The 25364-nt window shown below is 49.1% G+C and overlaps 1 protein-coding gene across 3 annotated transcripts in view; it reads left to right on the top strand.

The window, feature by feature from the left end:
- Positions 1-25364, top strand: part of LOC134342247 (alpha-2-macroglobulin-like) — a 182923-nt gene that overhangs the window by 138377 nt on the left and 19182 nt on the right. For all 3 annotated transcript variants that reach the window (XM_063040210.1, XM_063040209.1, XM_063040208.1), the window contains exons 27-34: positions 6276-6356; positions 7297-7360; positions 7953-7990; positions 12322-12484; positions 13131-13357; positions 13766-13981; positions 18088-18203; positions 18741-18813. In XM_063040210.1, the coding sequence (XP_062896280.1) occupies positions 6276-6356; positions 7297-7360; positions 7953-7990; positions 12322-12484; positions 13131-13357; positions 13766-13981; positions 18088-18203; positions 18741-18813 (978 nt within the window). The remainder of the gene's footprint in view (positions 1-6275; positions 6357-7296; positions 7361-7952; positions 7991-12321; positions 12485-13130; positions 13358-13765; positions 13982-18087; positions 18204-18740; positions 18814-25364) is intronic.

Here is a 25364-nt window from a genome sequence, read left to right as displayed (position 1 = left end):
CATCTTTGTGTCTGCAGAGCATTTCTCCATGACTGTTTCCATAACAGTTGCTTTTTGGCCAGTCAGGTTTGTTAGCCCAAACCTGCAGGTCCAGTGGACCACTCTTTGACCTGATAGGCATGTGTGACCCTACCAAGAGCCAAAGCACAAAGCCCTGGCTCCAGCCAACAAAGCTCTCTGGGGCCATTGACGCATGAAAGCCCCCGAACCCCATGACAAGGTTGAGGTTGCAGCATGCTGTTGTGCAGAGGGACTTGGGAGCACTTGTTCATGAATTGCAAAAAGTTGGCTTTGCGGGTACAACAGGTTATTAAGAAGGTAAACGGAATATTGGCCTTCATTGCCAGAGGGATTGAATTCAAGAGCAGGGAGGTCATGCTGCAACTGTACAGGGTACTGGTGAGACCACACCTGGAGTACTGTGTGCAGTTCTGGTCTCCATACTTGAGGAAGGGTATACTGGCTTTGGAGGCGGTGCAGAGGAGGTTCACCAGGTTGATTCCAGGGATGAAGGGGTTAAACTATGAGGAGAGATCGAGTCGCCTGGGACTATACTCACTGGAGTTCAGAAGAATGAGAGAGGATCTTATAGAAACATACAAAATTTTGAAAGGGATAGATAAGATAGAAGTAGGAAAGTTGTTTCCATTGGTAGGTGAGACTAGAACTAGGGGACATTGCCTCAAGATTCAGGGAAGCAGATTTAGGATGGAGATGAGGAGAAACTGTTTTTCCCAGAGAGTGGTGAATTGGTGGAATTCTCTGCCCAGGGAAACAGGTGAGGCTTCTTCACTAAATATAGTTAAGAAACTGTGGATATATTTGGATATACAGGGACTGATTCGTGATTGTGTGTATATTTGGATAGACAGGGGCTGATTTGTGATTGTGTATATATTTGTATAGACTATGACTGATTAGTGATTGTGTATATATTTAGATAGAGAGGATGTAACTAGTAGAGTGGATAGGGGAGAACCAGTGGTGTGGTATATTTGGATTTTCAAAAGGCTTTTGACAAGGTCCCACACAGGAGATTAGTGTGCAAACTTAAAGCAGACAGTATTGGGGGTATGGTATTGATGTGGATAGAGAATTGGTTGGCAGACAGAAAGCAAAGAGTGGGAATAAACGGGACCTTTTCAGAATGGCAGGCAGTGATGAGTGGGGTACCGCAAGGCTCAGTGCTGGGACCCCAGTTGTTTACAATATATATTAATGACTTAGATGAGAGAATTAAATGCAGCATCTCCAAGTTTGCGGATGACACGAAGCTGGGCGGCAGTGTTAGCTGTGAGGAGGATGCTAAGAGGATGCAGGGTGACTTGGATAGGTTGGGTGAGTGGGCAAATTCATGGCAGATGCAATTTAATGTGGATAAATGTGAGGTTATCCACTTTGGTGCCAAAAACAGGAAAACAGATTATTATCTGAATGGTGGCCGATTAGGAAAAGGGGAGGTGCAACGAGACCTGGGTGTCATTGTACACCAGTCATTGAAAGTGGGCATGCAGGTACAGCAGGCAGTGAAAAAGGCGAATGGTATGCTGGCATTTATAGCAAGAGGATTCAAGTACAGGAGCAGGGAGGTACTACTGCAGTTGTACAAGGCCTTGGTGAGACCACACCTGGAGTATTGTGTGCAGTTTTGGTCCCCTAATCCGGGGAAAGACATTCTTTACATAGAGGGAGTACAAAGAAGGTTCACCAGATTGATTCCTGGGATGGCAGGACTTTCATATGAAGAAAGACTGGATGAACTGGGCTTGTACTCGTTGGAATTTAGAAGATTGAGGGGGGATCTTATTGAAACGTATAAAATCCTAAAGGGATTGGACAGGCTAGATGCAGGAAGATTGTTACTGATGTTGGGGAAGTCCAGAATGAGGGGTCACAGTTTGAGGATAGAGGGGAAGCCTTTTAGGACCGAGATTAGGTAAAACTTCTTCACACAGAGAGTGGTGAATCTGTGGAATTCTCTGCCACAGGAAACAGTTGAGGCCAGTTCATTGGCTGTATTTAAGAGGGAGTTAGATATGGCCCTTGTGGCTAAAGGGATCAGGGGGTATGGAGGGAAGGCAGGTACAGGGTTCTGAGTTGGATGATCAGCCATGATCATAATGAATGGCGGTGCAGGCTCAAAGGGCCGAATGGCCTACTCCTGCACCTATTTTCTATGTTTCTAGACAAGTTAGAAAAGTGTTTAATTGGAGTAAGGGGAATTATGAGGCTATCAAGCAGAAAATTGGAAACATATTCTCAGGGAAAAGTATGGAAGGAATGTGGCAAATGTTCACGGGATATTTGAGTGGAGTTCTGCACAGGTACGTTCCAATGAGACAGGGAAGTTATGGTAAGGTACAGGAACCGTGGTGTTCAAAGGCTGTAATAAATCTAGCCAAGAAGAAAAGAAAAGCTTACAAAAGGTTCAGAGAGCTAGGTAATGTTAGAAATCTAGAAGATTATAAGGCTAATAGGAAGGAGTTTAAGAAGGAAATGAGAGAGCCAGAAGGGGCCATGAGAAGGCCTTGGCGGACATGATTAAGGAAAACCCCAAGGCATTCTACAAGTATGTGAAAAGCAAGAGGATAAGACATGAGAGAATAGGACCAATCAAGTGTGACAGTGGGAATGTGTGTATGGAACCGGAGGAAATAGCAGAGGTACTTAATGAATACTTTACTTCACCATGGAAAAGGATTTTGGTGATTGTAGGGATGACTTGCAGCAGACTGAAAAGCTTGAGTATGTAGATATTAAGAAAGAGGATGTGCTGGAGCTTTTGGAAAGCATCAAGTTGGATAAGTCACTGGGACCGGATGAGATGTACCCCAGGCTACTGTGGGAGGCGAGGGAGGAGATTGCTGAGACTCTGGCGATGATCTTTCCATCATCAATGGGGACGGGAGAAGTTCCAGAGGATTGGAGGGTTGCAGATGTTGTTCCTTTATTCAAGAAAGGGAGTAGAGATAGGACAGGAAATTATAGACCAGTGAGTCTTACCTCAGTTGTTGGTAAGTTGATGGAGAAGATCCTGAGAGGCAGGATTTATGAACATTTGGAGAGGTATAATATGATTAGGAATAGTCAGCATGGCTTTGTCAAAGGCAGATCGTGCCTTACGAGCCTGATTGAATTTTTTGAGGATGTGACGAAACACATTGATGAAGGAAGAGCAGTAGATGTAGTGCATATGGATTTCAGTAAGACGTTTGATAAGGTACCCCATGCAAGGCTTATTGAGAAGGTAAGGAGGCATGGGATCCAAGGGGATATTGCTTTGTGGATCCAGAACTGGCTTGCCCACAGAAGGCAAAGAGTGGTTGTAGACGGGTCATATTCTGCATGGAGGTCAGTCACCAGTGGTGTGCCTCAGGGATCTGTTCTGGGACCCTTACTCTGCGTGATTTTTATAAATGACCTGGATGAGGAAGTGGAGGAATGGGTTAGTAAGTTTGCTGATGACACAAATGTTGGAGGAGTTGTGGATAGTGTGGAGGGCTGTCAGAGGTTACAGCAGGACATTGATAGGATGCAAAACTGGGCTGAGAAGTGGCAGATGGAGTTCAACCCAACTAAGTGTGAAGTGGTTAATTTTGGTAGGTCAAATATGATGGCGGATTATAGTATTAATGGTAAGACTCTTGGCAGTGTGGAGGATCAGAGGGATCTTGGGGTTGGAGTCCATAGGACACTCAAAGCAGCTGCGCAGTTTGACTCTGTGGTTAAGAAGGCATACGGTGTTTTGGCCTTCATCAATTGTGGAATTGAATTTAGGAGCCGAGGGGTAATGTTGCAGCTATATAGGACCCTGGTCAGGCCCCACTTGGAGTACTGTGCTCAGTTCTGGTCGCCTCACTACAGGAAGGATGTGGAAGCCATAGAAAGGGTGCAGAGGAGATTTACAAGGATGTTGCCTGGATTGGGGAGCATGCCTTATGAGAATAGGTTGAGTGAACTCAGCCTTTTCTCCTTGGAGTGATGGAGGATGAGAGGTGATCTGATAGAGGTGTATAAGATGATGAGAGGCATTGGTCGTGTGGATAGTCAGAGGCTCCTTCCCAGGGCTGAAGTGGCTAGCACGAGAGGACACAGTTTTAAGGTGCTTCTATGTAGGTACAAAGGAGATGTCAGGGGTAAGTTTTTTGCTCAGAGAGTGGTGAGTGTGTGGAATGGGCTGACAGCAACGGTGGTGGAGGGGGATACAATAGGGTCTTTTAAGAGACTTTTGGACTGGTACGTGGAGCTCAGAAAAATAGAGGGCTATGGGTAATCCTAGTAATTTCTAAGCTAGGGACATGTTCAACATAACTTTGTGGGCTGAAGGGCCTGTATTGTGCTGTAGGTTTTCTATGTTTCTAAAAAAAACAAAAAGGGCCCACGTAGGATAGTTAAAGGGGATGCAGTGGATGTTGTACATTTGGACTTTCAGAAGGCCTTTGACAAGGTGCCACAGATTAGGCTGCTTACCAAGTTAAGAGCCCATGGTATTACAGGAAAGTTACTATCATGGTTAGAGCATTGGCTGATTGGTAGGAGGCAGCGAGTGGGAATAAAAGGGACCTTTTCTGGTTGGCTGCCAGTGACTAGTGGTGTTCCACACAGGTTGGTGTTGGGACCACTTCTTTTTATGCTGCATATCAATGATTTAGATGATGGAATAGATGGCTTTGCTGCCAAGTTTGCAGATGATATGAAGATTGGTGGAGGGGCAGGTAATGTTGAGGAAACGGGTAGGATGCACAAGGACTTAGACAGATTAGGAGAATGGCAAAAGAGTGGGAAATTAAATACAATGTTGGAAATGCACGGTCATGCACTTTAATAGTAGAAATAACCGTGCTGATTTTTTTCTAAGTGGGAAGAAAATCCAGAAATCTGAGGTGCAAAGGGACTTGGGAGTCCTTGTGCAGAACACCCTGAAGTTTAATTTGAAGGTTTAGTTGGTGGTGAGGAAGGCAAATGCCACGTTAGCATTCATTTCAAGAGGTCTAGAATACAAGAGCAAGGATGTCATGTTGAGGTTTTATAAGGCACTGGTGAGGCCTCACCTTGACTATTGTGAACAGTTTTGAGCCCCTCATCTGAGAAAAGATGTGTTGGCATTGGAGAGGGTCCAGAGGAGGTTCACAAGGATGATTCCAGGAATGAAAGGGTTATCATAGGAAGAACGTTTGATTCCTCTGAGTCTGTACTCGCTGGAATTCAGAAGGATGAGGGGGGATCTCATTGAAACCTTTAGAATGTTGAAAGGCCGACACTGAGTAGATGAGGAAGCAATGTTTCCCATGGTGGGGGAGTCTAGGACAAGAGGGCACAGCCTCAGGATAAAAGGACGCCCTTTCAAAACAGAGGAGCAGAGAAATTTCTTTAACCAAAGGGTGGTGAATTTGTGGAATTTGTTGCCACAGGCAGCTGTGGAGGCCAGGTTGTTGGGTGTATTTAAGGCAGACATTGATAGGTTCTTGATTGGACATGGCATCAAAGGTTACAGGGAGAAGGCCGAGAACTGGGTTTGAGGAGGAGATGAAAAAAAAAGGATCAGCCATGATTGGATGGTGGAGCAGACTTGATGGGCCGGATGGCCTAATTCTGCTCCCATGTCTTATGGTTTTATTATAATTAAACAGTCAAATGTGCACAAGTTGGAGCCCAAACCTTTCATAAGCCATATTCACCGATCCTCAGTTGACCTCTGCACTTTGCTCCATCGAATCACTGTCCTCCACCTGCACCCCCTCTAATCCAGGCAGCATCCTGGTGAATCTCCTCTGCACCCTCTCTAATCCAGGCAGCATCCTGGTGAATCTCCTCTGCACCCTCTCTAATCCAGGCAGCATCCTGGTGAATCTCCTCTGCACCCTCTCTAATCCAGGCAGCATCCTGGCGAATCTCCTCTGCACCCCCTCTAATCCAGGCAGCATCCTGGTGAATCTCCTCTGCACCCTCTCTAATCCAGGCAGCATCCTGGTGAATCTCCTCTGAACCCTCTCTAATCCAGGCAGCATCCTGGTGGATCTCCTCTGCACCCTCTCTAAAGCTTCCACACTGTGGGAGGTGATGAGGAGGGAACGTTGTGGGAGGAGTTGAGGGGAGAGCACTGTAGGAGGTGGTGAGGAAGGAGTACTGTGGGAAGGGGCAAGGCTGGAGCCCTGTGGAAGGGGGGAATGAGGGAATGCTGTAGGAGGGGTAGGGGGGTTTGCTGTGGGAGGGGCTGAAAAGGGAATGACGGAAACGGCAGATATAACAAATCTGAATGTCCCCTCTATCCCCAGGGCGGTGTCGATGATTCCATCTCCCTTTCGGCCTACGTCACCACTGCGCTCCTCGAGTTACAAAGGCTGAGTCCCAGTATGGTCAGTAAGGCCGGGGCAGGACAGAGGCGGTAAAACCACGAGGGAGGGGCTGGGTCAGGCGGAGGGGAAAGGAGATGGACTGGGAGGAGGAATGGGAATGCAGTTGTGCGGATGAGACAAGGAGGGTTGGGGAAATGGAAGAAATTGAATAAAGGGGTTGGCAAGGAGTGGGGTGAGAGCGGGAGAGGCAAGGAGGGGGAGGTGTGGGAGAGGTGGAGGGAGAGGGGAGGGGGAAATGGATTTAGAAGAGGGAGGGGACGGTGAAGTGGAGGGAGAGGAAGAGAGAGATGGAGACGGAGATGGGGAGAGGAGAGGGAGCTGACAAGCAAGAGAGATGGAGAAGGGAGTGCAGGAGAGAGTGTGAGAGAAGGATGAGGGGATGAGGGAGAGGGGAGGGGGGTGTGGGACAGATAGAGAGGGAGAGGGAAGTGAGGGGGAGGGGAGAGGGGAGGGAGAGAGGAAATGGAGAGAGAGTGACAGGGAGAATGAGACGGTAGAGGAACGAGCGAGAGGGCGAGAGGAATGGGGAAGGGTGAGGGGAGGGTAGAAACAAGAGAGGGAGAGGGGGAGGTGGAGAAAGTAGAGATGTAAGAGAGAGAGGGAGGTGAATAGAGACAGGAGAGGAAGGGGAGAGGGTAGAGATGGGAGAGGGTGAGGGGAGAGGGAGAGGGAAATGGAGAGAGGGAGGTGGAGAAGGTAGAGTTGGGAGAGGGAATTGGAGAAGGTAAAGGTCGGAGAGATGGAGAGAAAGAGGGAGGGGAGAGGAGAGAAGTGTGGGAGAGTAGAAATGGAAGAGGTGGAGGGGTAGATGGGAAAGAGGTGGGGAAACTGGAGGATGTAAAAGGGAGAGGAAACGTCTGAACAAGGATGTGGGCAGGAGGTGTGTAGTGCCGTGCGGGAAGTTGACCCCTCAATCACTATCTCGTCGGTCTCCTTCTAGGCTGATACGGTTTACAAGAAGGCTCAGGAACTATTGAGCTTTCACTCTCCAAGCAATGGGGCAGGTTAGTGATGAATCCCCTCGCCCGGCTTGACCTTCTTCCTCATGCTGTCAGCTCGGCCCTGTTTTACCCTCCCCGAGGGAAATACTCGCACTTATTCTGACTCTGGGCCACGTGAGAGAATGGCGCACACAGTTTTTATCCTAGCCTGGGCCCTGTCTCACTCTCCGCACACCACACCCTGGACATGCCTGACGTACCTGTGCCTCGACCGGGAAATATCCCACCCACGCTGACCCAGGCCTGGGCTGCCCTGACATCCCTCCCACTGTCCGTGGCCTTGGGCCTGTCCAATCCAGCCTGCCCTGCCTCACACCCCATTGCTCACAGCCTGCACCTGCCCCATCCTCTGTAGCCTCCGAACTCGGCTTGACCCATTCTACCTACCATGGGCTCTGTGGATGGCCTACCCTCCGTCCCCACCACCAGGGCCTGCCTAACCCTTTGTAAACCCTAACCCTGCAACTGACCCAGTCCAGGGCCTGCCCCACCATCCTGACGGGACCTGGGCCTGGGTTGAAACCGACCCCAGCTGTGCTGACAAGTCTGCTGACCACTCCCCCCTTACTTCTCCGCTGTGCTCTTGTGCTTCCAGAGGAAACTACGGCGGAGACCCAGCCTACAGGGTTCACGGTGAGTTGCAACAGTGGGGTCGCAGGGTGGTGGGAAGGACAATAAGATGGATGCAGTGAGGTTGAAAAGGCATTGGGAGAAGCAACAGGCAAATTGGCAGTTTTGGATGTCAGGAGAGAACGAGAGCCCTGGGGAGTGAGTGATGGATCATTTTTCATTTGGTGATAGACCATTGCTGGTGCAGGATAGACAACTGGTGGTGAGTGATAGAATTGCTGGTGAAAGACCATTGATGTGTGAGTGATAGACCATTGCTGGTGGGTGACAGACCATTGGTGATGGGTGATAGACCATTGGTGGTAGGTGAAGGACCATTGATGAGTGATGGGCCATTGGTGGTGAGTGATCGACCATTGGTGGGGGGGGTGATAGATCATTGGTGGTGGGTGATAAACCATTGGTGATGTGTGATAGACCATTGATTGGTGATCGACCACTGATAGTGGGTGCAAGACTGTTGGTGATGAGTGATAGACCATTGGTGGTGGGTGATAAACTATTGGTAGTGAGTGATTGACCATTGGTGGTGAGTGATAGACCAGTGGTGCTGGGTGATAGACCATTCCTGTAAGGTGATAGACCCTTATTGGGAGATGATAGACCATTGGTGGTGGGTGAGGGTCCATTGGTGGGCAGTGATAGACCATTGGTAATGTGTAATAGACCATAGTGAGTGCTAGACCATTGGTGGGAGGTGATAGACCACCAGTGGTGGGTGATAGTCCATTGGTGGGGGTGGGTGATAGACCATTGGTGGTGGGTGATAGACTACTGTTAGTGAGTGATAGACCATTGAGGGTGAGTGATAGATCATTGGTGGTGGGTGATAGACCATTGGTGATGAGTTATAGACAATTGGTTGGTGATAGACCATTGACTGTAGGTGAAAGAACATTGGTGATGAGTGATAAACCATTGGTGGTGGGTGATAGACTACTGTTAGTGAGTGATAGACCATTGAGGGTGAGCGATAGACCGTTAGTGGGGTTGATGGAACATTGATGGTGAGTGATAGACCATCGGTGGTGAGTGATAGACCATTGGTGGTGGGTGATAGAACATTGGTGGGTGATAGACCATTGGTGGTATGTGATAGAGCATTGGTGGTGAGTGATAGACCATCGGTGGTGAGTGATAGACCATTGGCGGTGGGTGATAGAACATTGGTGGGTGATAGACCATTGGTGGTATGTGATAGAGCATTGATGAGTGATGGACTATTGGTGGGTGATGGACCATTGTTGAGTAATAGACCATGGGTGGGGGGGTGATAGACCATTATTGGCGAATGGTAGACCATTGGTGGATGACAGACGATTGGTGGTGGGTGATAGACCATTTGTAGTAAATGATAGACCATTTGTGGTGGGTGATTGACCACTGGTGAGCAGTGTTAGACCATTGGTGGTGAATGATAGACCATTGGTGGTGAACGATAGACCATTGGTAGGGGTTGATAGACCATTAATGGTGAATGGTAGACCATTGGTGGGTGATAGACAATTGGTGGGGGGTGATAGACCATTGGTGGTGGGTGGTAGACCATTGGTGGGTAATAGAACATTGGTGGGTGATAGAAAATTGGTGTAAGGTGAAAGACCATAGGTAGTGGGTGATAGACCATTGGCAGGTGATAGTCCATTGGTGTGTGATAGACCATTGGTGGTAAGTGAAAGACCATTAGTGGTGAGTTATAGATCGATAGTGGTGAATGATAGACCATTGCTAGTGAGTGATAGACCATTGATGGTGAGTGATAGACCATAGGTGGTGGATGATAGAACATTGGTGAGTGATAGACCATTAGTGGTATGTGTTAGAGCATTGATGGCAGGTGAAAGACCATTGATGAGTGATGGACTATTGGTGGTGATGGACCATTGGTGGTGATTGGTGGGGGAGGGTGATAGACCACTGGTGAGATACCATTGATGGGGGGGGTGATAGACCATTGGTGGGGGCTGATAGAGCATTGGTTGTGGGTGATAGACAATTGCTGTTGGGTGATACACCATTGGTAGGGGGCGGGTGATAGACCATTGGTGTTGGGTGATAGACCATTGGTGAGAGACCATTGATTAGGGGTGATAGACCATTGGTGGTGAATGATAGACAATTGGTGGTGGGTGATAGACCATTGGTGGTGGGTGATAGACCATTGGTGAGTGATAGACCATTGGTGAGAGACCATTGATTAGGGGTGATAGACCATTGGTGGTGGGTGATAGACCATTGGTGATGAATGATAGACCATTGGTGATTGATAGACAATTGGTGGTGGGTGATAGACAATTGGTGGTGGGTGATAGAACATTGTTGTGGGGTGATAGACCATTGGTGGCGAATGATAGACCGTTGGTGGAGGGTAATAGACAGTTGGTTGGGGGTGATAGATCATTGGCAGTGGGTGATAGTGAGTGAAAAACCGTTGGTGTTGGGTAAACTAGTGGTGGGTGATAGACAACTAGTGGTGGGTTATAGACCATTGATTGGGTCATACACCATTGGTGGTGAGCGATAGACCATAGGTGAGAGATAGACCATTGGTGATGAATGATAGACCATTGGTGATTGATAGACCATTGGTGGTGGGTAATAGACGATTGGTGGTGACAGACCATTGGTTTTGGATAAATTGGTGGTGGGTGATAGACAGTTGGTGGTGAGCACTAGACCATTGGTGAGTGATAGACCATCTCTGTTGGGTGATAGACCATTGGTGATGACTTGGTGACCATTTGTTCCTGATGTTGGGCAAGTCCAGAATTTGTTCCCGATGTTGGGGAAGTCTCACTGTTTGAGGATAAAGGGGAAGCCTTTTAGGACCGAGATTAGGAAAAACTTCTTCACACAGAGAGTGGTGAATCTGTGGAATTCTCTGCCACAGGAAACAGTTGAGGCCAGTTCATTGGCTATATTTAAGAGGGATTTAGATATGGCCCATGTGGCTAAAGGGATCAGGAGGTATGGAGAGAAGGCAGGTACAGGGTTCTGAGTTGGATGATCAGCCATGATCATACTGAATGGCGGTGCAGGCTCGAAGGGCCGAATGGCCTAGTCCTGCACCTATTTTCTATGTTTCTATGAGTGATGGACCATTGGTGAGTGATAGACCATTGGTGGTGGATGATAGACCATTGGTGGTGGATGATAGACCATTGGCAGATGATATAGCATTGGTGGTGAGTGATAGACCATTAGTGGTGAGTGATAGACCGATGGTAGGGAGTGATAGACCATTAGCGATGGGTGATAGACCACTGGTGTTGAGTGACCATTGATGGTGGGTAATAGACCAGTGGTGGTGAGTGATAGACCATTGGTGGTGAGTGATAGACCATTAATAGTGAGTTATAGACCAGAGGTGGTGAGTGATAGACCATTGGTAGTGGGTGATAGACCATTGGTGGTGGGTGATGGACTATTGGTGATCAGTTATAGACCATTGGTGGTAAGTGATAGACCATTGGTGTTGGGTGATAGATAATTGGTGATGAGTGATCGACCATTGGTGGTGGGTGTAGGACCACTGAGATGAAATGAGTGGTAAATGCAGTTGATTTACAGGAATCTCGGGTAACTGAGGCACATTGGGAGGGACTGGCGGACGTTAGAATTTTGTGGGAGGGGCTATTAAGGACCCTGTTCCAGGACATTAGTATTTGGGGAGTTTTCAGGGTGTGTGCAACATTGAGATTGGGGGTTATTTGCAATGGCTGATGAATATTGGACAGCTCTGCAGGACGCTGGAGGTGTTCACAGTGTGTATGATGGGTGCTGGCTGATTACAGGGGAGGATGGGATCATGTGTAAGACACATTTGGAGCTGAGGTTTAGAGCTGTGTTTGGAGTGTGTGAGGGGAAATTTTGAGGGCTTGGGCAACTTTGTTAGTGTTAGGGGTATCTGTGCAGAGGGTGGGTGGTTTCTGAAAGGCTTGCAGGGCATTTGTGTTTAAGGGGCATTTTTGGAGGATTTGATGGATATTAGGAGAGGGCAAGGGTTATGTGGCGAGTGAGTGAGGCTCTGGGGGATTTGTGGAGGGTGTTGTGAACATGATGTGGTTTATTTGGAGCGGGTGAGACGGACTTGGGAAGTGGATGAAAGTATTTGCGGAGTGTGTGGGGTACCTGTGGGATTTAAGATAAATGTGGAGAAGCAAGAGGTGTTTGTGTGAAGGGTCTTTGGAGGGGCTGAAGGGTATTTGGACAGGACTACAAACAGAGTGTATCCGGAAGAGGGAGTTACCTCTCTGAGTGGAAGGAGGGTGTCTTGGCGGGGTGCAAGGACTGGGAGGCATTTTCTGGGAGTGTCTGACTGTCTCTCTGTCCAGACGACTGTGCTGGAGCCTTCTCTCGCTTGCCTGAGGAAGCAGATGGAGACAGTGAACAACACCTACACTCTGGCGCTTCTCGCCTACACCTTCACCCTGGCAGGGGACGACACCTCGAGGGATTGGCTCCTCAAGAAGCTGGAGGGGCTGGCCATCAAGAAAGGTGAGGGACATTCAGTGGCACCCCTCCACCTCAACTCACCTCCACTTCACCCTCCCCAACTGTCGACTCTCTGCCATCCTCTAACAACTCCTCAATCCTCCTCCATTGCTACAGCCTTAGCCATCCTCCCTCCTCAACCCTACATTGCCTCACCCTCCTCTTCCTGCCCTACTTCACCCTCAACCCTCAACACTCTTCCCTCTTCTTTACCCTCACCAATCCAACTCCACCACCTTCCTCTTCTCTCCTCCCCTCCACCCTCCCTCAATCCTCCACTCTCCTATTAATCCTCCCCAATCTCCCATTGCCTCAACCCTCTTCTTCCCTCCCTACACCCTCAACCCTCAACACTCCTCCCTCCTCTTGCACCTCCCCAATCCTCCTCCCTAACTTCAGCCCTCCTCCTAAATACTGTGCCTCAACCCTCAACCCTCTTCCCTGCTCCTCCACTGAACCATTCTCTAAACCCTCCTCTCCTTACCTCTCACTCTTCCTGCCTCATTCTCAACTTGGACCGCGTTAAGCCTTACACTCTGTGACCTTGGACTTTTGTGATCTCCACCCTCCTCTCAACCCTCGGACATCATGGCATTGGACCTCCCCCCCTCCCCACCGCCCACCATGACCAATCCCCCTCACCGCACAGATGGAATGAGGTACTGGACGAGGAAACCGGAGGAAGAGAAAAAGGATGAGGAGTTCAACTGGTACTGGTGGCGGGCTCCCTCGGCTGAGGTGGAGATGACGGCCTACGTCCTCCTCGCCCTCCTGTCCCAGCCCCACGTGAGCCCTGCAGACCTGCAGCAGAGCACATCCATCGTCGGCTGGCTGGTCCGGCAGAGAAACGCATACGGGGGCTTCGCCTCTACCCAGGTGGGTGTGGCAACGGGGTGGATGAGGGGGGTTGGGGGAGGGGGAGCGAGATGGAGGGGCGGGGTGAGGATTGGAGGGGTAGAAGGAGGGAGGGGGTGAGTTAGGAGATGGAAAGGGAGGGGAGGGGAGGCTGGGCAATGGAGGTGGTGACCAGGGAAGGGGAACTGGAGGGAACGTGAAGAGTTTGGAGTGTTCCCTGGGAAGGGGAGTTGGGTTTCCCCGGCCCACGTTCCCGCGACCTTTTCCTGGTCTCCGTTCCTGTGCCGTTTTCTTGTTCGGTGCTCAAGGGCCGCTGGATTCCCTGACTTTGGGTTCCTGGTCCGTATTCCCGGGCCGATGTCGGGTGGGGTAGGGTGAGCACAGTGGCCTGTTCTTCATTTGTCACGGCGCCTGCTTTCTCCACCCCAGGACACCGTGGTGGCACTACATGCTCTCTCACTGTATGGGAGCCTGACCCACGTCTCGGACCCCCAGGGGCGGGTCACCCTGACCGGCAAGAAGGGCTCCAGCCGGGAAATCCAGCTGGACACCTCCAACCAGCTGGTACTTCAGACCGAGACGCTGCAGGACGTCCCCGGAGACTACACTGCCCTCGTCAGCGGGAGCAGCTGTCTGTTACTGCAGGCGAGTTCCCTCATTCTCCTTCTCTCCGCACATCCCCTCCCTCCCTCCGAACCCCCTTCTCTCCATCCTGTCCATCTTCCTTCTCCACCCTCAACTGACCCCCTCCCCTCCACCCCAACTCTTCCCTGGTCCCTCCCTCCCTCTCTCTCTAAGCCCTCTCCTTTCCTTTCTTTAACCACCCCAGCTCAGCTCCCTGCTCTCTCTGTTCCTCCCACACTCTGTCTCCCTCTCACTCTCCCTCCTTCTGTACCAACTCCTCCCTTCCTCCCTTCCCTCTCCCTCTCCTACTGCCCAACTGACCCCTCCCTCCTTTCTCCATCCTATCAAGTCTCCCTCTCCTTCTTTCCTCCTTTGCCCTATCTTCTTCAGTCCAACTCCCCCTCTCCTCCTTCCTTCCTGGTCCTCTTCCCTCTTTCCTCCATGGACGTATAATGCCAGAGCACAAAAACAGACCCTTCAGCCCATCTAGTCCATGCCGAACCATTTAATCTGCCTACTCCCATCGACCTGCACTGGGACCATAGCCTTCCACACGCCTCCCATCCATGTGCCTAAACAAACTTCTCTTAAATATTGAAATCGAGCTTGCATCCACCACTTGCCTTGGCAGCTTGTTCCCCACTCTCGCCCACCCCCTAAACTTCTCACCCTTCACCCTTAACCCATGCCCTCGCGTTCTAGTCCCACCCAACTCCAGTGGCAAAAAGCCTGCTTTTATTTACCCAACCTATACCCCTTGTGAATCAAAGTTCAAAGTAAATTTATCACCAGATACAGCCCTGAGATTCATTTTCTTGCAGGCATACTCTGTAAAACCATAATACAATAAAAACCATAACAGAATCAACGAGAGAGCGCAGGAACTCGGGCGTTCAACCACAGGGCAAAAGATAACAAACTCTGCAAAGACACAAAGAAAGAAATAATAACAAGAAATAAATAAACAATAAATATTGAGAACGAGTTGAAGAGTCCTTGCCAGAGAGTCCATAGGTTGTGGGAACATTTCAACGACAGGGCAAGTGAAGTATCCCCTCTGGTTCAGAAGCCTGATGGTCGAGGGATAATAACTGTCCCCGAACCTGGTGGTGTGGGTCCTGAGGCTCCTGTACCTCCTTCCTGATGGTTGAGGGGTGATAACTGTCCCCGAACCTGGTGGTGTAGGTCCTGAGGCTCCTGCACCTCCTTCCTGATGGTTGAGGGGTAATAACTGTCCCTGAACTTGGTGGTGTGAGTCCTGAGGCTTCTGTACCTCCTTCCTGATGGTTGAGGGGTGATAACTGTCCCTGAACCTGGTGGTGTGGTCCTGAGGCTCCTGTACCTCCTTCCTGATGGTTGAGGGGTAATAACTGTCCCCGAACCTGGTGATGTGGGTCCTGAGGCTCCTGTACCTCCTTCCTGATGGTTGAGTGGTAATAACTGTTCCTCAACCTGGTGGTGTGGGTTCTGAGGCTCCTGTACCTCCTTCCTGATGGCAGTCACAAGGGAAGAGCACAACTTAGATGGTAGAAGTCCTGTTTTGTATACCTCTTGTCAAATCTCCCCCACTCTCCTACACTCCAGGGAATAAGGTCCTAACCTATTCAATCTTTCCCTATAACTCAGTTCCCCCAGACCTGGTGACATCCTTGCAAATTTTCTCTGCACTCTTTCAACCTTATTTATATCTTTCCTGTAGGTAGGTGACCAAAACTGCACACAACACTCCAAATTAGGCCTCACCAAAGTCTTATACAACTTTAACATAACGTCCCATCTCCTGTACTCAATACTCTGATTTGTGAAGGCCAATGTGCCAAAAGCTTTCTTTACGACCCTATCAACTAGTGACGTCACTTTCAATGAATTATGGACCAGTAGTCCCAGATCCCACCACACTCCTCAGTGACCTCCCGTTCACCTACCCTGGTTTGTCCTACCAAAGTATAGCACATCGCTCTTGTCTGCATTAAATTCCATCATTCAGCCCATTTTTCCAGCTGGTTCAGATCCCACTGCAAGCTCTGATAGTCTTCCTTGCTGACCACTGCACCCCTAATCTTGGTGTCCATCCACAAATGTTCTGATCCAGTCAACCACGTTATCACCCAGATCACTGATATCAATGACAAACAACAACGGACCCAGTACCGATCCCTGCGGCACTCCACTAGTCACAGGCCCCCAGTCAGAGAGACGACCGTCTACTGCCACTCGCTGGATTCTCCTGCAAAGCCAATGTCTAATCCAATTCACTGCCTCATCTCGAATGCCATCTTGCTGGACCTTCTTGCCCAACCCCCATGTAGGACCTTGTCAAATTCCTTGCTCAAGTCCATGTGGACAATATCCACTGCCTTGCCTTCATCCACTTTCCTGGTAACTTTCTCAAAAGCTCTAAAAGATTGGTTGGACATGACCTACCATGCACGAAACCATGCTGACTATCCTTAATCAGCTGCTATCTATCCAAACACTTAAATATCCAGTCCCTTAGAATACCCTTCCAATAACTTGCTCACCGGCCTGTCATTTCCTGGTTTATTTTTAGATCTTTTTTTTACACAGCGGAACAACACTGGCTATCCTCCAATCCTCTGGTACCTCACCTGTCGCCAAGGATGGTTTGATTATCTCTGCTAGGGCCCTGGCAATTTCTGAACTTGCCTCCCGTAGGGTCTGAGGGAAGGCCTTGTCAAGCCCTGGGGATTTATCCACCCTAATGCCTCAACACCACAAACCCCTCCTCCTCTACCATGCAAAAACAGGGTCAACAATGTCCTTCACAGCTTCAACAAAACATCCTATCTCCTCTACTCAGTACTTCGATTGATGAAGGTTTAAGCTTTCCATCATCCCAACTCCCTCCTCTCCTTTTCCCTCCAACTCTGCTTCTTCCCTACGTCCGTCCTCCCTCTGTAACGGATCTGAGGATTCAGGTGTCAGGGAGAATGGCTGTTGAGATCGTGGGGAGGAAGGCCTGGCCGTATTGAGCGAAGGGCACCTTCTAACCTCTGGCCTCACTGCGAGGCAGCTGGTGATGACTGATGGGGCATGAGAAGAAGGAGGGGTGAGTGGAATGAGTGAGTGAGGAGGGAGCAGAGGAGGGAGTGGCGGGTTGGAGGCAGGGTTAAATGGAGGATGGAGGGATTAAATGAATGGTAGGGAGTGTAGAACGGAGGGAACGAGTACAAGACGTTGGATCAATGGGCTGAGGGGAGGGTAGACAAGGGGGAGATGGAAAGAGGGAAGGGAGGGAACAGAGCAAGCTTGCAGGAGGAATAGTGAGGATGAAGAGGGATGGAGGAAGGGGATAGAGGGACGGGGTGAGGGAAGGGATACAGAGAGAGGGGGAAAGATAGGGGACAGGGAGGAAGGGAGGAAGGGGACAGAGAGACGAGGGTGAGGGGGAGGACAGAGAGACGGAGGAGAGACCAAGATGGAGGGGAGAGGGAGGGAGGCAGGAAGGAGATAAAGAGACGAGGGTGGGAGAGGCGACAAAGAGGGAAGGAGGCGAGGAGGACAGACAGGGAAGGAAGCAACAGAGAGGGGAACCAGGGGAGGGAAGGAGATGGAGAGATGAGTGTGAGGGAGGGAGGGGACAGCAGGTTGGAGGGAAGAGAGGAAAGGAGGGAGGAAGGAGGTGGAGAGATGAGGAAGGGGTCAGCAGTTGGAGGGGAAGGCTGGAGAGGACAGAAGGAGGGAACGAGGAAGGGAATAAAGAGATGGTGAGGGAGGGGATAGAGAGAGAAGGAACAGCAGAACAGAGGAGAGAGGGAAGGAGGGTATAGAGAGAGATACGGTTAGGAAGGTTGGGGGGGATAGAGGAACATGTGAAGGTGAAAGAGCAGGGCAGAGGGGAGGGAGGAAAGAGATGGAGGGAGAGATGGAGAATGGAGTGGTGGAGGAGAGAGTGGAGGGGAAGAAGGAAGAGGAGCGAGAAATGAGGGAGGATAGATGATTATAGGAGAGATCAGGGTGAGAGGGGAAGGAGGGGGTGGGATACAGTGAGCTGGAGGAGGGGGAAGGAATGAGGGAGGGGCAGGTCACAGGGAGGAGAGATGGTGGCACAGGGGAGCCATCTGTAGCCTGTGGTAACCGTCCCTCCACGCACTCTGTCCCCTCAGACCATACTGAGGTACAACACCCTTCCCAAACGTTGCGACGTCGCCTTCCTGCTCTCGGCCGAGATGAAGAGATCTGATGACGACCCCAACGCAGGCACCATCAACATTAACGTAACGTGAGTGCGGGACGGGTCCAGAACGGGAGCGGGGAGGAAGGTGGGGGCGCCGGGGCTCCCATTCCCATCGCGATGAGTGGGATCCGTGTGGGAGAGGATCGGTGTTGTGATTGGAGAGTGATTTCACTCGATCCCAACTGTGTGTCCCTGGGCATGATTCCCGAGATCATATCCATATCCCTGAGATTGGTTTCACTGAATCCCAACCGTGTGTCCCTGGGCGTGATTCCCGATATCCTGTCTGTTCCCCTGGGAGTGATTTCACTCGATCCCAACCGTGTGTCCTTGGGCGTGATTCCCGATATCCTGTCTGTTCCCCTGGGAGTGATTTCACTCCATCCCAACTGTGCGTCCCTGGCAGTGATTCCCGATATCCTGTCTGTCCCCCTGGGAGTGATTTCACTCGATCCCAACCGTGCGTCCCTGGCCGTGATTCCCCTGATCCCAGTGGCATTTGCTGTGTGTGAGTCTCGGGAAAATAAACCCTCTGTGTTTTCCTCTCTGACTGTGGCTGCTTTCTGTCCGTCTCTCCCTTAGGTACGTGGGGCCTCGTGCCGTCTCCAACATGGTTATTGTGGATGTGAAGATGCTGTCCGGTTACTCTGCTCAGGTGAAGAGAGGGTTTGTCCCAGCTGCTCCTGGCCCGAGCTGTGGATTAGGGAGGGCGGGTGGAAAACAGGCCCTTGCTGACCTCTCCCCACTCTGTCCCACCAATCCCCTATGAACCAGGTTTTGTCCATCAGGGGGTTTCTTTGTAAGATGCCCCCCCCCATCACAAACAAGAATTGTCGGGGGGGGGGGTTGTGGGAACCGAACTGAAGAGACTGGGGAAGAGGAGGTTGGCTCACAAATAGAGAAAGCTTGGAGACACTGTGAGAGGGAGGATAGGCAGGTGATAGAGAAGGGACGCGCTCAGACCGAAGGTTTGAGATGTGTCTATTTTAATGCAAGGAGTGTTGTGAACAAAGTGGATGAGCTTACAGCGTGGATCAGTACTTGGAGATATGATGTAGTGGGCTTGGATGGCTCAGGGACAGGACTGGTTACTTCAAATGCCGGGTTTTAGATGTTTCAGAAAGGACAGGGAGGGAGGCAAAAGAGGTGGGGGTTTGGCACTGCTGATCAGAGATCGTGTCACGGCTGCAGAAGAGGTGGATGTCATGGAGGGATTGTCTACGGAGTCTCTGTGGGTAGAGGTTAGGAACAGGAAGGGGCAATAACTTTACTGGGTGTTTTTTATAGATCACCCAATAGTAACAGGGACATCGAGGAGCAGACAGGGAAACAGGTCCTGGAAAGGTGTCACGATGGGAGATTTTAATTTCCCAAATATCGATTGGCATCTCCCTAGAGCGAGGGGTTTAGATGGGGTGCAGTTTGTTAGGTGTGTCCAGGAAGGTTTCTTGACACAATATGTGGATAAGCCTACAAGAGGAGAAGCTGTACTGTGCTACACATGCCCTTACACTTCCTCCCTCACCACCATTCAGGGCCCCAGACAGTCCTTCCAGGTGAGGCGACACTTCACCTGTGAGTCGGCTGGAGTGATATACTGCGTCCGGTGCTCCCGATGTGGCCTTCTATATATTGGCGAGACCCGACGCAGACTGGGAGACCATTTCGCTGAACACCAGAGAGAGCAGGATCTCCCAGTGGCCACACATTTTAATTCCACGTCCCATTCCCATTCTGATATGTCTATCCACAGCCTCCTCTACTGTCAAGACGAAGCCACACTCAGGTTGGAGGAACAACACCTTATATTCCGTCTGGGTAGCCTCCAACCTGATGGCATGAACATCGACTTCTCTAACTTCCGCTAATGCCCCACCTCCCCCTCGTACCCCATCTGTTATTTATTTATTACTTCTTTCTCCCTCGGCCTCCTGTCCCATGATCCTCTCATATCCCTTTTGCAAATCAACTTCCCAGCTCTTGGCTCCATCCCTCCCCCTCCTGTCTTCTCCTATCATTTCGGATCTCCCCCTCCCCCTCCCACTTTCAAATCTCTTACTATCTCTTCTTTCAGTTAGGCCTGACGAAGGGTCTTGGCCCGAAACGTCGACTGTACCTCTTCCTATAGATGCTGCCTGGCCTACTGCGTTCACCAGCAACTTTGATGTGCGTTGCTTGAATTTCCAGCATCTGCAGAATACCTTGTGTTTGCATCCTTTACAATAACATTGGAGAGAGATAGGAACAGGCAAGTTAGAAAAGCATTTAGTTGGAGTAAGGGGAATTATGAGGCTATCAAGCAGGACATTGGAGGCTTACACTGGAAATAGATGTTCTCAGGGAAAAGTACGGAAGAAATGTGGTAAATATTCAGGGGATATTTGTGTGGAGTTCTGTATAGGTACATTCCAATGAGACAGGGAAAGGATTGTAGGGGATAGGAACCGTGGTGTACAAAGGCTGTAATAAATCTAGTCAAGAAGAAAAAGAAAGCTTACAAAAGGTTCAGAGAGCTGGGAAATGTTAGAGATCTAGAAGATTATAAGGCTAATAGGAAGGAGCTTAAGAAGGAAATTAGGAGAGCCAGAAGGGGCCATGATAAGACATGAAAGAATAGAACTTATCAAGTGTGACAGTGGGAAAGTGTGTATGGAACCGGAGGAAATAGCAGAGGTACTTAATGAATACTTTATTTCAGTATTCACAATGGAAAAGGATCTTGGTGATTGTAGTGATGACTTTCAGCAGACTGAAAAGCTTGAGCATGTCGATATTAAGAAATTAGATTAGATAGATTAGATTCAACTTTGTTGTCATTGCGCTGAGTACAGATACAAAGCCAATGAAATGCAGTTAGTATCTAACCAGAAATGCAAAGAATAGTATTATTTACAAAATAACTGTGAATAAAAAGTAAGTGCTACAGCACACAAATATAAAAGTACTGAGACTGTACAATATGGGTGCAATACTGCTCAGCGCTGTGATGTGAGGTTCAGCAGGGTCACAGCCTCAGGGAAGAAGCTCTTCCTGTGCCTGCTGGTGTGGGAGCGGAGGCTCCTGTAGTGCCTACTGTATGAGAGGAGAGTAAAAAGTCCATGGTTAGGGTGAGATGCATCCTTGATAATGCTATTCGCCCTGCCCAGGCAGCGTTTATGGTAGATGTTCTCAATGGTGGGCAATTGGGTGCCAATAATGCACTGGGCAGTTTTCACCACACGCTGGAGTGCTTTGCGGTCCGATACGGGACAGTTGCCATACCACACTGAGATGCAGTTGGTGAGTATGCTCTCAATGGTACAGGGGTAAAAGTCCATCAGTATCCTGGGACAGAGGTGAGCTTTCTTGATGCTCTGCAGGAAATAAAGGCTCTGTTGCGCCTTTTTAATCAGGCTGGAGGAGTTCAGGGACCAGGTGAGTTCCTCGGAAATGTGGACGCCAAGGAATTTGAAGCTTGATACACGTTCCACTACAGCTCCGTTGATGTAGATGGGGACGTGAGTGTGGCTCCTTGCAAACCTGAAGTCCACAATGATCTCCTTGGTCTTCTGGGTGTTAAAGGCCAGGTTGTTGTTGGCACACCACGCAGCCAGGTGCTGGACCTTTTCCCTGTACACCTTCTCGTCGTCCCCTCTGATCAGGCCAACCACCACGGCGTCGTCTGAGAACTTGATTATGGAGTTAGAACCATGTACAGGAACGGAGAAAGAGGATGTGCTGGAGCTTTTGGAAAGCGTCAAGTTGGATAGGTCACCAGGACCGGATGAGATGTACCCCAGGCTACTGTGGGAGGCGAGGGAGGAGATTGCTGAGGCTCTGGCAATGATCTTTGCATCATCAATGGGGACGGGAGAGGTTCCGGAGGATTGGAGGGTTGCAAATGTTGTTCCTTTATTCAAGTAAGGGAGTAGAGATAGGACAGGAAATTATAGACTAATGAGTCTTACCTCAGTTGTTGGTAATTTGAAGGAGAAGATTTTGAGAGGCAGGATTTATAGAAACATAGAAAATAGGTGCAGGAGTAGGCCATTCCGCCCTTCGAGCCTGCACCGCCATTTATTATGATCATGGCTGATCCTCCAACTCAGAACCCCGCCCCAGCCTTCCCTCCATACCCCCTGACCCCCGTAGCCACAAGGGCCATATCTAACTCCCTCTTAAATATAGCCAATGAACTGGCCTCAACTGTTTCCTGTGGCAGAGAATTCCACAGATTCACCACTCTCTGTGTGAAGAAGTTTTTCCTAATCTCGGTCCTAAAAGGCTTCCCCTCTATCCTCAAACTGTGGCCCCTCGTTCTGGACTTCCCCAACATCGGGAACAATCTTCCTGCATCTAGCCTGCCCAATCCCTTTAGGATCTTATACGTTTCAATCAGATCCCCCCTCAATCTTCTAAATTCCAACGAGTACAAGCCCAGTTCATCCAGTCTTTCTTCATATGAAAGTCCTACCATCCCAGGAATCAATCTGGTGAATCTTCTTTGTACTCCCTCTATGGCAAGGATGTCTTTCCTCAGATTAGGGGACCAAAACTGCACACAATACTCCAGGTGTGGTCTCACCAAGGCCTTGTACAACTGCAGTAGTACCTCCCTGCTCCTGTACTCGAATCCTCTCGCTATAAATGCCAGCATACCATTTGCCTTTTTCACCGCCTGCTGTACCTGCATGCCCACTTTCAATGACTGGTGTATAATGACACCCAGGTCTCGTTGCACCTCCCCTTTTCCTAATCGGCCACCATTCAGATAATAATCTGTTTTCCTGTTTTTGGCACCAAAGTGGATAACTTCACATTTATCCACATTAAATTGCATCTGCCATGAATTTGCCCACTCACCTGACCTATCCAAGTCACCCTGCATCCTCTTAGCATCCTCCTCACTGCTAACACTGCCACCCAGCTTCGTGTCATCCGCAAACTTGGAGATGCTGCATTTAATTCCCTCATCCAAGTCATTAATATATATTGTAAACAACTGGGGTCCCAGCACTGAGCCTTGCGGTACCCCACTAGTCACCGCCTGCCATTCTGAAAAGGTCCCATTTATTCCCACTCTTTGCTTCCTGTTTGCTAACCAATTCTCCACCCACACCAATACCTTACCCCCAATACCGTGTGCTTTAAGTTTGCACACTAATCTCCTGTGTGGGACCTTGTCAAAAGCCTTTTGAAAATCCAAATATACCACATCCACTGCTTCTCCCCTATCCACTCTACTGGTTACATCCTCAAAAAATTCTATGAGATTCGTCAGACATGATTTTCCTTTCACAAATCCATGCTGACTTTGTCCGATCATTTCACCGCTTTCCAAATGTGCTGTTATCACATCCTTGATAACTGACTCCAGCAGTTTCCCCACCACCGACGTTAGGCTAACCGGTCTATAATTCCCCGGTTTCTCTCTCCCTCCTTTTTTAAAAAGTGGAGTTACATTAGCCACCCTCCAATCCTCAGGAACTTGTCCAGAATCTAACGAGTTTTGAAAAATTATCACTAATGCATCCACTATTTCTTGGGCTACTTCCTTAAGCACTCTAGGATACAGACCATCTGGCCCTGGGGATTTATCTGCCTTCAATCCCTTCAATTTACCTAACACCACTTCCCTACTAACATGTATTTCGCTCAATTCCTCCATCTCACTGGACCCTCTGTCCCCTACTATTTCTGGAAGATTATTTATGTCCTCCTTAGTGAAGACAGAACCAAGGTAATTATTCAATTGGTCTGCCATATCCTTGCTCCCCATAATCAATTCACCTGTTTCTGTCTGCAGGGGACCTACATTTGTCTTTACCAGTCTTTTCCTTTTTACATATCTATAAAAGCTTTTACAGTCCGTTTTTATGTTCCCTGCCAGTTTTCTCTCATAATCTTTTTTCCCCTTCCTAATTAAGCCCTTTGTCCTCCTCTGCTGAACTCTGAATTTCTCCCAGTCCTCAGGTGAGCCACTTTCTCTGGCTAATTTGTATGCTTCTTCTTTGGAATTGATACTATCCCTAATTTCTCTTGTCAGCCACGGGTGCACTACCTTCCTTGATTTATTCTTTTGCCAAACTGGGATGAACAATTGTTGTAGTTCATCCATGCAACCTTTAAATGCTTGCCATTGCATATCCACCGTCAATCCTTTAAGTGTCATTTGCCAGTCTATCTTAGCTAATTCACGTCTTATACCTTCAAAGTTACCCCTCTTTAAGTTCAGAACCTTTGTTTCTGAATTAACTATGTCACTCTCCATCTTAATGAAGAATTCCACCATATTATGGTCACTCTTACCCAAGGGGCCTCTCACGACAAGATCGCTAATTAACCCTTCCTCATTGCTCAAAACCCAGTCCAGAATAGCCTGCTCTCTAGTTGGTTCCTCGACATGTTGGTTCAAAAAACCATCCCGCATACATTCCAAGAAATCCTCTTCCTCAGCACCTTTACCAATTTGGTTCACCCAATCTACATGTAGATTGAAGTCACCCATTATAACTGCTGTTCCTTTATTGCACACATTTCTAATTTCCTGTTTAATACCATCTCCGACCTCACTACTACTGTTAGGTGGCCTGTACACAACTCCCACCAGCGTCTTCTGCCCCTTAGTGTTATGCAGCTCTACCCATATCGATTCCACATCTTCCCGGCTTATGTCCTTCCTTTCTATTGCGTTAATCTCTTCTTTAACCAGCAACGCCACCCCACCTCCCCTTCCTTCATGTCTATCCCTCCTGAATATTGAATATCCCTGAACATTGAGCCCCCATCCCTGGTGACCCTGGAGCCATGTCTCTGTGATCCCAACTATATCATAATCATTAATAACAATCTGCACTTTTAATTCATCCACCTTATTACGAATGCTCCTTGCATTGACACACAAAGCCTTCAGGCGCTCTTTTACAACTCTCTTAGCCCTTATACAATTATGAACATTGGAGGGGTATAATATGATTAGGAATAGTCAGCATGGCTTTGTCAAGGGCAGGTTGTGCCTTACAAGCCTGATTGAATTTTTTGAGGATGTGACTAAACACATTGATGAAGGTAGAGCAGTAGATGTAGTGCATATGGATTTTAGCAAGGCATTTGATAAGGTTCCCCATGCAAGGCTTATTGAGAAAGTAAGGAGGCATGGGATCCAAGGGGCCATTGCTTTGTGGATCCAGAACTGGCTTGCCCACAGAAGGCAAAGAGTGGTTGTAG

This window comes from Mobula hypostoma, unplaced genomic scaffold (genome assembly GCF_963921235.1).
Source record: "Mobula hypostoma unplaced genomic scaffold, sMobHyp1.1 scaffold_70, whole genome shotgun sequence".
Taxonomy (NCBI): Eukaryota; Metazoa; Chordata; class Chondrichthyes; order Myliobatiformes; family Myliobatidae; genus Mobula; species Mobula hypostoma.
The sequence above is the reverse complement of the archived record's forward strand: the minus strand, read 5'-3'. Positions and strand labels throughout refer to the sequence as shown.